This window comes from Diabrotica virgifera, chromosome 7 (genome assembly GCF_917563875.1).
Source record: "Diabrotica virgifera virgifera chromosome 7, PGI_DIABVI_V3a".
In the NCBI taxonomy this organism is placed as follows: Eukaryota; Metazoa; Arthropoda; class Insecta; order Coleoptera; family Chrysomelidae; genus Diabrotica; species Diabrotica virgifera.
In genome coordinates this window covers 148,012,601-148,027,891 of record NC_065449.1, presented here as the reverse complement: position 1 = coordinate 148,027,891, position 15,291 = coordinate 148,012,601, and the positions used below count along the sequence as shown (strand labels likewise).

Sequence of the window (15,291 nt, the reverse complement as noted above, 5' to 3'; positions counted from 1 at the left end):
ATAGCTAAAATGCGCATTTCAAATATCTTGAAAATGAATGCTTTAAAACTTTTTTGCAACCATTTGTATTGGAATATGTTTTTGTAATGTTCATATAAACCACCCTTTAGGTTGTTATTTAAAATGTTTATAAAAAAAATAAGTAGGTTGTTGTTGATAAAAAAAGAAAGTAGTAGTTGTTGAATAAATAAAAAGCAGTTTTTATGAAAAGTCAAATCTCTAGTTCTTTCTTAAATTAAAATATATAAAATCTAATAGGTTATGTGGCCCCAGATCATACTTAACTACTGCGTGTATTTAGTTTAAAGTATCGGTGTGTCCGATAAAGCAAGAAAGTATATTTAAAGATCCACTAGGAAGAATTTCCTGTAGCTGGCTGTATACCATTAATTACAAGTAAAATTTAATAAAAAATTTTGGTCTTGGTAAAAGGTATATTATTTTAAAAAGCCCTATAGGGCTACAAACATCGAACAGAACGTTTTCGCTCTAAAAAGAGCATCATCAGTGTTGCAAGAACATGGTGAGCCAACCAAAAAATACGAAGGTCAAAGCCTTTCAAAAATGGACTAAAAGTCACATCAAAATGCTAACATAGCAAATTCCAAAGGATGGATATAATCCCTAAGGATATGGCCCTAGGATAACATATGACTCCCACACGTTGTAAGTGGGTCAAAGGTAACAAATTAGGTCATTATGTTACAAGAGCTCAGTTGCCTGTCAGCTCTTGTAACATAATGACCTAATTTGTTACCTTTGACCCACTTACAACGTGTGGGAGTCATATGTTATCCTAGGGCCATATCCTTAGGGATTATATCCATCCTTTGGAATTTGCTATGTTAGCATTTTGATGTGACTTTTAGTCCATTTTTGAAAGGCTTTGACCTTCGTATTTTTTGGTTGGCTCACCATGTTCTTGCAACACTGATGATGCTCTTTTTAGAGCGAAAACGTTCTGTTCGATGTTTGTAGCCCTATAGGGCTTTTTAAAATAATATACCTTTTACCAAGACCAAAATTTTTTATTAAATTTTACTTATATTTAAAGACTTTGCCGGTGTGTCCGAAGTATAAGGGTTTGAAAGAAAGAACTAGACCCAGTGAAAGAAAGAACTGGAGTGGCGTGTGTCGCCGGAAATTTGAAGCAAAAAAAAATAATGGGTGACAAATTAGATATATCCACAGTTGGTAAATTTGATGGCGTTAACTTTCAACAGTGGAAGTTCCTACTAAAATGTGCCTTACGTGCAAAAGGTATTTATGGAGTTATTGATGGCTCGTTAATCAAACCAGAAGTAGCAGGAGACGAATTACAGGCATGGTTTAAAAAGGATGCCCAGGCTATGTTCACTTTAACATCTGCAGTGAGTTTAAATCAGATTACTTTAATTGAAAGTTGTAATACTGCTAAAGAGATTATGGAGACCTTTGAGTCTATTTATGAGCAGAAATCAGAATCAAATAAAATGATGTTGCATGAACGGTTTCATCAATATAAGATGAGTAGCCTAGATACTATCGCTCAACACATAGCAAAAGTGCAGAATCTTGCTAAGCAAATTAAAGAAGCAGGTGATGATGTGAGTGATATTGCTATTATGACAAAAATACTGAGTACATTGCCCCAAAAGTATAGAAATGTTAGACAGGCATGGTTGTCCGTAGACAGTGCTAAACAAACTATAGGTAACCCCACCGCAAGATTGTTAGATGAAGAAATGAACTTAACTGCATATGAAGAGACAGAACCAAGCACTGGCAACAATGTCATTCAAAGGAAAATATGATCAGAAAGGTCAAGAAAGGGGTGTAATATGTTTTGGATGTAGAAACCGAGGGCACATTGTCAAATTTTGCAGAGAGAAAAAGAATGAACAAGAAAACAGTAGTAGCAGGTCATATAGAAGTCATAATCGAGGCAGAGGTGGCTTTAGTAACTACAGAAAAGGTTACAAAAAGAATGACAGAGCACAAGCTGGCAACTCTACAGAAAATCAGCATGGTGGTTCTTCGAGTAGCGCATATTATAATGTTAATAATGAGAGTGCATTCAACATAGAAGAAAAACAGCTAGAAAAAGTGGATACAAGTGATGATTGGATTATGGACAGTGGTGCATCAGCACATATGTGTTACAGGGAAGAATATTTTTTTAATATTGACAGAACTTTTATATCACAGGTATCACTAGGCAATAATCAAACACTACCAGTACAAGGTAAGGGAACTATTAAAATAGAGAAGTTGATCAATGGACAATGGTTTAAATCCACTATAAATGATGAGCTATATAATCCCACAGTTGAGAAAGAATTTATTTTCAGAAGGTGTTTTGACAAACAAAGGTATAAGTGTAATTAAGATTAACAATGAAGCCAAAGTATATGAAAATGAGAATCTAGCAGCAGTTGGTATAAAGGATAGAAACAACACATATAAAATGATGTTTCGCACAATAATATATAATGCATGTGTGACTTCAGTAGATGATTTAAAGATATGGCATGAAAGACTGGGACATGTTAATAAGAAATATTTAGAAGAAATGGTAAAAATGAACTTAATCAAAGGTGTTACAGAAAAGAAACAAGATTTTGTTTGTGAAGGTTGTTTGATGGGAAAGCAACATAAGAAGACTTTTAAAGAGAGACCACACACTAAGTTACCTCCTGGAAAAAGAATATTCAGTGATGTTTGTGGACCTATGCAAACTGAATCTGTACGAGGAGCACGTTACTTTGTAACATTCAAAGATGAGTACACCTGGTATAGAGTAGCATATTTTATTCGACATAAAGCAGATGTACTAGATTGTTTCAAAGTATATAATAGAAAAATTAAGGCAAAGTATGGCTATTCTGTTGAAAAACTGCATACAGATAATGGTACTGAGTATACAAATAATGCTTTCAAAGAGTATTTAGAACAAGAAGGTATAGAGTCAGAAACCACATCACCATACACTCCAGAGCAAAATGGCAGATCTGAGCGAGACAACAGATTAATTGTAGAAATGGTTCGATGTATGTTATACCAATCTGGAGTAGATAAGAGGCTATGGGCAGAAGCAGTTAATACTGCTATCTACATTTGCAACAGAATTACAAGCAAACAGACACCAGGTTCTACAGCTTATGAACAGTGGACAGGGCAGAAACCTGTATTTGACCACATGAAAGTGTTTGGGTGTGATGCATATGTACATATTCCTGACCAGAAAAGAAGGAAACTAGATGCAAAGAGTGAGAAGGTTATATTTGTTGGATATGACAAAAACTCCACAAATTATAGATTATTCAACCCAACAACACAGAAAATAGTGATATCTAGAAATGTGTTTTTCAATGAGAAAATGTACAGTGCAAAGAAAAACAATGTGATCAAGATAGCAGCTGAAGATGATGTGACAATTTTTGAAATACAAGAAAATGAACTTGAAGAGAGACAAGAAGAACAAATAAATGTTAATAATGAAATAGAAGTTTTACAAGATGTTGACAATATACCCAACTTGAGACCACAACGACATATACGTTTACCAGCCAGATTAAATGATTTTGAGAACATGTGAGTCAAATAAGAGGTCGTTAGAAAATGAAATGTCATGTAGACAGGGAATAGATTCATTAATGTTTTTAGCCATAGTGTCAAGACCAGACATTGCACATGCGGTGGGAGTAGTCAGCCGCTATACAGCACATTGGAATGCTGTCATAAGGATCATCAGGTACTTAAAAGGCATAATAAATTATGGCATTTGTTATGACAAATATATTAAAGTTAACATACATGGATACAGTGACGCAGATGATGCAGGTGATAAAGAAACTCGTCGTTTCACCACTCGCTACGTTTTGGACACCGGATAAGCAAGAGACAGACCTCGGTATCTAACAGCCGAATCTGAGTTTGTAGCTGCATCACAAGCAACAAAAGAACTGGTGTGGTTTCAATACTTTTATTTATTTTTTTTGTGGTGGACATTTGTTATATTTTTTTATTTAAAAGGTTTGTTTATGGTTTGAGCAACTTAACAAAAAGGTGGGAGTATTGGAATATGTTTTTGTAATGTTCATATAAACCACCCTTTAGGTTGTTATTTAAAATGTTTATAAAAAAAATAAGTAGGTTGTTGTTGATAAAAAAAAGAAAGTAGTAGTTGTTGAATAAATAAAAAGCAGTTTTTATGAAAAGTCAAATCTCTAGTTTTTTCTTAAATTAAAATATATAAAATCTAATAATTTGCAAAAAAGTTATGAAACCGCAAAGTAAACATACGATTACTACGGTGTTTATAATTTTTTTTAATTCTTTCAAAGCGTAGAAGTGAGTTTAAAGTACAAGCTAATTATTTACAAAAAAATATCAATTATAAGTTTAATGGTTATATTTTAATTAAAGATTATAAATATATTTTTTTGTAATTTACACGCGCGAAAGTAGAATAATACAGTACTGTAGCTAAAATTTTCACTCGGAGCGACGACCGGCGGCCGCGCGACGTACACTTTTAATAAATAATGTATGCTGCGTGTCAGTCGCTTCGAGTGAACATTTTAGCTCCGACTCTGTATCAGGCCTACTTTTGCGCTAAAAATTACAAAAAAAAGTTTTTTAATCTTTGATTAAAATATAACCATTGCACTAATTTTTGACATTCTTTGTGAGTAATTAGATTGTACCATAGACTCACTTTTAAGCTTTGAAACAATTAAAACAAATTATAAACAACGGAGAAATCGTATATTTACTTTGCTGTTTCATAACTTTTTTGCAAATGGTTGGAAATTTTTTTTTCCACCTACCTCTACCGAAAGTATACTTTTCCGGACCTTATTGTAGGGAGCAAAGTTGTACTTTTCCTCCCTAGGGAGGAAAAGTAAAAATGACGTCATGGTATTTCATTCATGAAATATAACTTATTGACGCCCTGTACAATATCTATTTTCTATTACGTAAGTATCTGTACATTTTAACGTTTATTTATAATACACCCGGTATTTCGCAGAATGACAAAAAACAGTAAATTGTTATTTTGATTTAACAATGTTTACATTAATAATTTTACTTAGATTTGACAGTTGACAGTTATACTGTACCTACTTGTTAGTTTTAGTTCTAATAAATTTTGTTGGTTAGTTACATACATAGATTAAGTAAAAATGAAAAAATGAATTGTTATTTGAGGAAGGTGGAAAAACCATATGTATAACATGGGAGTAAAGTACCTTTTCCTCCCTTGAATGATTACCGACCTCCGCTACGCGTCGGGCAGTAAACTTCATTCTCGGGAAGAAAAGTAGCACTTTCATCCCTTGTTATACAAATAGCTATTAAAGCATTCATTTTCAAGACCTACGAAATACGCATTTTAAGTATTTTTAAAATTAGAATATAATAAACAATTTCTGAGAAATGTTAATTTGTTTATAACAATTTTTTTTAAACATTTAAAGATATGCAAAAAAATTAAAAATTTATCTTTTGTCGACAAAATATTAAATAGGCATCACACCTTTATAATCTTTCTAAGTTTGATCAATGTCTCATGATTATTTTGGTTGTTATTGCGACTGTAAATTGTTAATTAACAATTGAATTGTTAATTAACAATTGAATTGTTGCTAAAGTATTCGTTTCATTTTCACCGGCTTCTGAATTTATAATCTATACCAAGAAAGCTTTTATTTCACCAAGCTATATAATTATTGATAAATAATTACTGGCTCAAAAAAATTATTTGAAAATTCGAGATTTTGTTGGGAAAACCCACATTTTCCGAGGAAAATTTTCGTCGGAGCAAATCGGGAAAAACATGCCTCTATGTAGAATTAAATTGGGGTGAATTTTTATTTGAGTGTTTTTGGTGTAAAGTTAAAATCTTCGGAGTTATAGAGCAATAATTGAAAAAAATACGATTTGTCGGCGCCATTTTGTTTATAAAAAAAGTAGCACACTATCTGCGGACTTTGCATACCTATATTAATAATATATAGGATCTTATAATTCGATTCCAGCAATAAAATTGCTGCTAAATAACCTTTCTTTGTATTTACTAATTAGACCAGCGTATTATAACTATTTTTTTTTTTTCAAAATTTTAAAAATATGCCAAAAAAAAAAGAAAAATTTATATTTTGTCGATAAAATATTAAATAAGCATCTCATCTTTATAATCTTTATAAGTTTGATCAATGTATCATGATTATTTTGGTTATTATTGCGATCATAAATTGTTAATTAACAATTGAATTGTTTTCCAAAATATTCGTTTAATTTTCACCGGCTTCTGGAATTACAATCTGTACCAAGAAAGCTTTGATGTCACTAAGTTATTTAATTATTGATTAATAATTACTTACCTAAAACTTTATTTGAAAATTAGAGTTTTTGTTAGGAAAACCCGCATTTTGCGAGGAAAATTTTCGTCGGAGCAAATCGTGAAAAACACATCTCTATGCAGAATTTAATTGCGGTGAATTTTTATTTGGGTGTTTTTGTTGTAAAGTTAAAATCTTCGGAGTTATAGAGCAATAATTGAAAAAGATACGATTTGTCGGCGCCATTTTGTTTATAAAAAAAGTAGCACACTATCTGCGGACTTTGCATACCTATATTATATAGGATCTTATAATTCGATTCCAGCAATAAAATTGCTGGTAAATAACTTTTCCATGAATTTTGCTAATTAGCCCAGAGTAAATATAATATTATGATAAATGTAATTTTTTTATGTATTGTTACATGAATATGCACAGACAGGTTTTTATTCTTTTTTGCAGTAACATGTTAAATATATTGCATTTTATTTGTGAGAGTCATATATATGTGTTACAAAATTATATAAAATTGGATATTTTACGATATTAACCCATTCGCGGAAACGACTGCATATGCGGACAGTAATTTCCCTTTGTAAGTGTCTGCATATGCAGTCGTGTCCGCGAATGGGTTAAATAAGTTTATGTATAACCGCTGAAACAAAGCAACTAATGGAAATTACAAGAAAAATGGAAGGGGACGAAAGAATTGATGAAGAAGAACTGCGCAAAATAAACAAATAAACATTAAGAAATTATAGCGGCGAAGGAGATATGGATGACTACACTTTGCATCGAAGCTGAAAACCTATCTAAAACTCGGCGACAGCTTCGATGTCAACAAGAAAATTAAGGAAATTGGTGGTATCTTCAACAAAAACAAGTCACGTGCATATACGTAATGATCAAGATGAACTAATAATGGACCCTTGCGATATACTTAACACTTAAAATGTACACAGCTAATTTGTTCAACGATCGCAAAAGACAAAAGCCACCACAACTGGTGTCTTATAGGATTATTTTTTATGCTATTAACGTGTTTCATTTCAAAATCATCCATTACCTGATTAGAGGTACTTATTTTTTTTGGTGGTTTATTTGCGAGTTTTAGATTCATTTAGAATTTTAAACTAGAACTTATTGGTCTCCAGAAATTCTAACTGAAGAGTTCTCCCTATAAAGGGACTATCCATTAAATTCAGCTGTCAAAGCACATTACAAGGAAAATTACGTGTCAAATGGGAAATTTAAGGTCTAATTTGTTGTTTGCGTTATAAACTTTGCCTAACAATATGTGCTGTTAACAGTCTTTATTGATATTAAATAATTTGTAACACTTTGTAGGGTTTAGACTATAGGTGGGTACAAACAGGTACCTTAAAAACTGATTCTGCAACACGTGCATTAAGTTGGAACTTGGAAGGTACCCGTTTATTGACAGCTGGTACTTATGTTCAATTGTGGCATTTAAAATCACAGACGGCAGACGAAGATATTAAACAAACATCCGTAACATTTACTCTAGGAGGAGGTCATCAAGATGGTGATGATCCTCATGATGAACCTGATAAACCGCAAGGTATTTAATTATTATAGACATTACATTGACTAATATTCGCTCCGTGCGTGACCATGGTGGGGGTACCCTGAAACGATGCAAGCATAAGTAGCAGCGAACTATGACAATATTGGAGGTATCTTTGTAATGTCATTCTCATTGTTTGTATACCAAATTTGATCAAAAATTGTAAATAAATGTTGCGTAAGAATTTAATAGGGAACTTGCATAAAATTTTAAATTCGAAAAAGATGTTATAAATCACAACAGAACATAATTTAAAACATGTATCAAAGAAAAAAAGTTTTGTTGGTCTTTCGTTTGGCCCCTAAAGACGATTAAAAATTCAAATTATAGCAGCCAGCCCAAAACGGGTCGTGACGTCATCGGGTTATATGTTTACATTCTGCAAAAACAAAGTAAACAAAATTGTATATAATTTCAAATTAGACATTATAAACGTCAGTAGAAAATACAGTTATGTGACGTTACAAGTGGTTTTGATCGTTTGAACTATTCATAGAAAACTTGTACTTTTACAAAATGATTCTATTTTCCATAGTAAACCTTCTTTCATTTCTTTAAAAAACTGTATCAAACTCCAATCTCAACAAACTGATATATATTATTACAATGACATACGATAAATGTCATTAGAATATAAATATTTTCCCCTTATTCCGCGACGATGTACTGGCCAAATACCCATCCTACTCCCAAGTAGGTGGAGGCCAATAAACTAAAGAAGGAGAAGAAGAATATAACTAAATATATCCATAAACATAACAATCTAGTAAAACCTTAGGCAAGGAAAGAGGGAGGACGGGTAACACTCATTTAATACACACGTTCCAAAAGTGAAGCCAGTTTTTGGTTTGTTTGTCACCAAAAACATGGCGGTCACATCAAATATAACAATGGGTTGCCAGTGGTGGGTGTTCGTTGAAGGTTAAAATTTCATAAAAAATAAAGTAAATCCTCATCTAAAATTCGTAATAAAAACATATGTAGGTATGTATTGAAATATATGTACATAATATGAGCAACTTAATAAAACATTTACCATACACAAATTCTTCATTTTAAATACATTTCATGTTTTCATTTTAAATACTCAATGCATAACAATACCCCAAAGATACGTCAATGATCAAAATCTCTGGTGACGGTTTGGCTTCACTTTTAATCATAGGATTACTCGTCCTCTCTCTTTCCTTGTCTAAGAGTAAAACTATGTGACATCACGGGTACTTTGAACTATTTTAAAATACAGAAGACTTTAAATTTTTACTTCTTATTATGCGTTACTTCTTATTACGAGTTATTATGCGTTATTGAAGCGTGAAATTTTGGAAATCTCATTTTTATACAAATCTGAACATTATTAATGTAATAAAAAAAAGTTCCCTATTGTGCTAATAATAGCCAAAATAGTAAGTGTAATTTCTATAGACCTCCAATAATGGCATACATTAGAGAAAAGATTTAAAGTAGTAGGAGTACCAGATTCATCTTCTTTTTTGGTTGAACACTATAAATAAAAATGACCAGATTCATCTTCTTTTTTAGTTGATCATGTAGGTCTTCGACGGTAATCTAATAGGTAATCAGTTTCGGACAACTTATAAGACTAATAACAATTATTCGCTAAAGACTTCTAAAAACAACAGTTTTTTTTTATATAAATTAGGACTAAAAAACTAAAAATTCAAGGAATACCTCAGAAAACACAAAAATCGCTGATATAACTTAATTAAACTATGAATTGTCGATAGATTAAAAATTTCGTAAATGTGAATAGTGTCAAAATTTCATAATTTATTGGAGTAAACTTGCTTGCGGTTGGACCAATTATAAAGCATTACAGCGCGGTAAATTTGAATTACTCCTCTTCCTAGTTTAAAAACGAGGGTAGCTTTTTCCCTTTCCGGTTCGTTTAGAGTTAAAAAGATAAATTGTTATGAATTTTTAAAAACCCAATTCTTAATATTACATCAATTTTATACATGAATTGGTAAAAATTTCGTTAAAAAACTAATTACATATCAATAACTTGAAACTTCACTTTATCATAAGTTTAATCTCAAATTGTGAGATCCAGAAATGTCAAGTGAAGGCGCCAAGTGTCGCGTCAGTCATGTACGGAGCGAATAGGTAGCTATAAATACTAGTATAGTTAGCTGTAGCTGAATATTCACATAATGCCTCAAAATAAAGTAAAATGTGATATTTCAGTTATTTGGAGTGTTGTATGAAATTACTTAGTGTTTTTCTATTTTAGAGCAAGAACAAACTTCATGGCAATGCGTTTGGAAAGCTAATACCGCCATTCCTGTCCAACATTTGGCATTTAGTCCTGATGGTACTCTTTTCGCAACTTGTGGAGAAAATGACAGACTTGTTAAAATTTGGTATGAAAATAGGCATGGTATGTATTTGTAGATTTCAAAATGGTGTAATCTCACATTGTAGTTTCTACAATGACATTATATCAATGTAGTTTGTATGCTTAATTATTTTCATAACTTTTATTACACTTTATGAGAGAAGAGTAAGCCGTAGAGTTACATATTACAATTTTACTACTTTAATTAAACACATAATGTTTAAAATACATAATCTTATTGAATCCTTTAAATCCTTACCTTTAAATGCAACTAACTTGAAAACTACTTACTCTATCGCATCTAGACAAAAGGATTATATTTACGTAAAAGTAAAGAAGAATTAAAAATAACATGCTGAAATGATTATTACGAGTGTGGCGTAGATAGCGAGGGGAAAAAAGGAAGTATATATCCTCACAGCACGCCTCTGGTAACAGCGGAAAACTATCTTTTAGCACTAGTTAACGTATCCTAACATGGGTGGTAATCTAAACCACGTGGGCATTCAAAATAATAATCACCTATGACCTTTTGTTTTGTACACTCGGCCTTTCCCTATCTTTATATTTAAATCGTCCATTATTACTGTAATTTATTGTTTCCTGGTGTATTGTAAATTTTTTCTGGATTTTTCATAAAAAAATTTCAACTTCTGGTTTATTCGTAGTTAAAACACACTTCTACTTGTTGATATTCACTGTGTGATCCTGTATTTGTAATAACAATATTCTATCCGAAAAGCGAACAAAATTTACAACGCATGTTTTTAGTCTCCTGGAAATAATTATCCATATAGATGATCTCAGGTGTTATTTTCTGAGTAATATACCGTTTTTTCCCAACTATCTTTACCCGGGACACTCGTATGGCAAAAGTCTTTATTTTATCAGACAGCCAAGCTGCCTTAAAGGCTCTAAAGTCATTTACTTGTGAGTCAAAGTTGGTTTGGGACTGTAAACAATCCCTCAAGAAGCTGGCGAAACGTAACAAAGTAACTTTGATGTGGGTGCCAGGTCACAAGAGAATTGCAGGAAATGATGAAGCTGATAGCCTTGCAAAAGAAATACTGGGGGGCTAATACCTCATTCCAAAATCCAGAACACTTCTGTGGACTATCAAAAAGCCACATTAGAGAGGAACTCCGGACCTGGGAACTCAATTCACTACAACTATAATGTCTAACACACCAGGACAAAGACAAGCAAAAAGGCTCATCAAAGTGTCATCTACTGCAACAAACCGCATTCCCCAAATGAGTAAAAAATATATGAAAATGATCACTGGCCTTTTCACTGGTCACTGTCCTCTGAGATATCATCTCAAAAATGGGCAAATCAGATGGCGAGAACTGTCGTTTCTGTGACAACGAAAAAGAAACAGCAGAACATATACTATGCAACTATGTAGCACTGTTCTGCAAACGACTAAAATTCATAGATGAGGTCACTCTAGCGCTCTCTGACATAGGAGACAAGTCATCTAGGATGCTAATCAACTTCCTCAGAAGTATTGGCATCCTAGAGTTTAACTATATTAAGATATGCACAAAAGATCTCTATAGGTCGAAGTGCGGAGAGGCTGCAAAACCTTAACGATCTCACATAATCTAATCTAATATACCGTTTTATCTATGACAAATGTTTTACCGAAACGAGACTAGTGCATTTTGCTTATGCCTAATATTTCTAGACTCAGTATGTTCATTTCCTTAATTGTTTGATTTCGACTACTCAAATCGTTTTTAAAAAGCCTATTTCTTTTTTGAAAAGTCAAGTGAAAGTCGAAACGTCTAAAACAAATATAAAATGTAATTTGTATGACAATCGTTTGTGGCTTAATCGCATATAAATATAATATTTAACTTGTACAGTTACGATCATTGAATAGTTTACAGGCTTACGTATCTAGGAGCCCATTTTTTTTTTAAATTTTACCTCGTTTAAACGCACCTTTTACGTCAAAGTGACGTTACCAGTGGTGTACCTAGAATAGGTTGATTAAAATTAAAAAATCAAAACAATATAAATATATTTTACTATATTTAACAAAAATGCCAAGGGCCATGAGTTGCCGAGGCATTAAGCTAAATAAAAAAAATTAACAAAATGGGAAGTATACAAAGAAGTTTTTTTGGAGGAATTTGATATCGTTTTATTTTATTTTTCAACACAAGAAATTTTTGACAAGTATTGACTTTTTGAAATTTTTTGACTTTGACATTTATCAGATCCGTACGACACAATTAATTATTTCCCATATAAATAATTAATCATAAAAATGCCACAACGCAATTTTACAGTATTACAATATAAAAATTAAGGTGTAAACTATTCAGTGATCGTAATTGTACAGCTGGTTCCAAAAAAACTGATACGACTCTTAAAGCGTATTTTGTAGAAAATTGAGCAGTGTATTTTGAAGGATAACTACTTATTATTTACATGCTGTCACTGTCACTGTCAAATCTTAAAATTTGTCAGATAACTTATTCTGTTCAACCTCAAAAATGGCTGTTTGTTTGTTTGTTTATTTTATAATTTGTCTGTCATAATAAACATAATATAATGTCAGACCTATCATACACTGCTCAAAATGATCAAATCTTACTAAGAGTCGTATCAGTTTAACCAGCTGTACATGTAGAGCTGGTTCCTAAAAAAACTGATACGATTTTTAAAGCGTACTTTGTAGAAAATTGAGCAGTGTATTTTGAAGGATAAATACTTATTATTTACATACTGTCACTGCCAAATCTTGAAATTTGTCAGATAACTTATTCTGTTCAACCTCAAAAAATGGCTCCACATGCTAGCAAAGAACTAAAAGCAAGAATTGTAACGAAATTAGAAGATGGTTGGCTACCAGCCGTAGCGAACCATTTTAACGTAAGCAGAACAACAGTTTTTAATATTAATAAAAGATAATACGGTTATTATAAAACGGTTGTATCGGCGTAATTTTTTACCTCAAAATGCTAAAGAGCTGAGGCACGGTATACAACAGGTTTGGGAAGAGTTCTCTGAAGAAGACAATTTCATAATTCCTTTATTAGATTTTATATATTTAATTTAAGAAAGAACTAGAGATTTGACTTTTCATAAAAGCTGCTTTTTATTTATTCAACAACTGCTGCTTTCATTTTGATCAACAACAACCTACTTAATTTTTTTTATATACATTTTAAATAACAACCTAAAGGGTGATTTATATAAACATTACAAAAACATATTCCAATACTCCTACCTTTTTGTTAAGTTGTTCAACCCATGAACAAACCTTTTAAATAAAAAAATATAACAAATGTCCACCGAATAAATTCAAAACTAGCTAACAAAACAAATTACTATTTCTGTTCTGTTGTCCCAATTCCAATTTTCATTCTAAGCATTTCAAATTGATTTTTAGGCAATGCTTTGGTGAAGATGTCTGCTTCTTGTTCTTTTGTATTAACATACTCTGGAAACATATATCCAAGCTCATACTTTTCACGAACAAACTTGAACTTCACATCTATGTGTTTTGTTCTTTGGTGGAACTCTGGATTTTTAATCAGTTTTATTGCACTCTGATTGTCTATATATAGAGTGGTAGGCAAACTTGCATGTTCTTCAAGATCTGATAAAAGGTTTTGAAGCCACACCAACTCTTTTGTTGCTTGTGATGCAGCTACAAACTCAGATTCGGTTGTTGATAAAGATACCGAGGTCTGTCTCTTGCTTGTCCAGGTAATAGGACCATTTGCCATCTTAAACACGTAGCCAGTGGTGGAACGATGAGTTTCTTTATCACCTGCATAATCTGCGTCACTGTATCCATGCATGTTAACTTGATTGAATTTGTCATAACAAATGCCATAATTTATTGTGCCTTTTAAGTACCTGATGATTATTTTGACGGCATTCCATTGTGCTGCATTGTAATTGTTTGTATAACGGCTGACTACTCCCACCGCACGTGCAATGTCAGGTCTTGACACTACGGCTAAAAACATTAATGAACCTACAGCTTGTCTATATGGCATGCTCTTATTTGACTCACCTGTTAAGTCAGCACTTATATCTTCTGGTGTACTTACAGGATTTGCATTTTGTTGACCAAATCTATCTATTATCTGTTTTGTATAACTTGCTTGGCTTAGAAACATTGTACCAGCCTTTAAGTTTCTTGTAATTTCTAGTCCGACAAAATAGTTCCCAACTGACACGGTCACTTCAAAACAGTCTTTTAACGCGCATAAAACTGTCTCTATTGCTAACTTTTTCTCAGAAAATAACAAACCGTCATCAACGTAAATGATTAAGATCACTTTAATATTGTCTACATATCCAGTATAAACACACTGATCAGCTGATGATTTTTGAAAACCGTAGTTAGCCAAGAACGAGTGGAATTTTCGATTCCAACACCGTGGTGATTGTTTTAAACCGTACAACGACTTATCTAACTTGCACACTAGGCCGGGTTCACACTTTAGCTCCTCAGGTGGTGACATATAAATGTCTTCGTCAAGATGTCCATATAAAAATGCAGTTTGTATATAGAACTGCATGTCTGGCTTCTTAACCATAGTCCATGTTTCATTTTTCACTAGTGCATCAAACTCTTCATTTATGGCAGTTTTCCATTTTTCTTTGTCACTACTTGACACTGCTTCTTCATACCTTTGTGGTATATCAATTTCAGATATCAAAATTTACCTCAAAATCATTTAATCTGACTGGTAAACGTCTATTTCGTTGTGGTCTCAAGTTGGGTATATTGTCAACATCTTGTAAAACTTCTATTTCATTATTAACGTTTATTTGTTCTTCTTGTCTCTCTTCAAGTTCATTTTCATGTATTTCAAAAATTGTCACATCATCTTCTGCTGCTATCTTGATCACATTGTTTTTCTTTGCACTGTACATTTTCTCATTGAAAAACACATTTCTAGATATCACTATTTTCTGTGTTGTTGGGTTGAATAATCTATAATTTGTGGAGTTTTTGTCATATCCAACAAATATAACCTTCTCAC

General features: G+C 32.3%; 1 protein-coding gene across 4 annotated transcripts in view; it reads left to right on the top strand.

Annotated features, from left to right (window-relative positions):
- The window catches only part of LOC114335387 (dmX-like protein 2), a 257,436-nt gene that overhangs the window by 45,942 nt on the left and 196,203 nt on the right, over positions 1-15,291 (top strand). For all 4 annotated transcript variants that reach the window (XM_050656400.1, XM_050656403.1, XM_050656401.1 and 1 more), the window contains 2 exons: positions 7,674-7,908; positions 10,169-10,315. In XM_050656400.1, the coding sequence (XP_050512357.1) occupies positions 7,674-7,908; positions 10,169-10,315 (382 nt within the window). The remainder of the gene's footprint in view (positions 1-7,673; positions 7,909-10,168; positions 10,316-15,291) is intronic.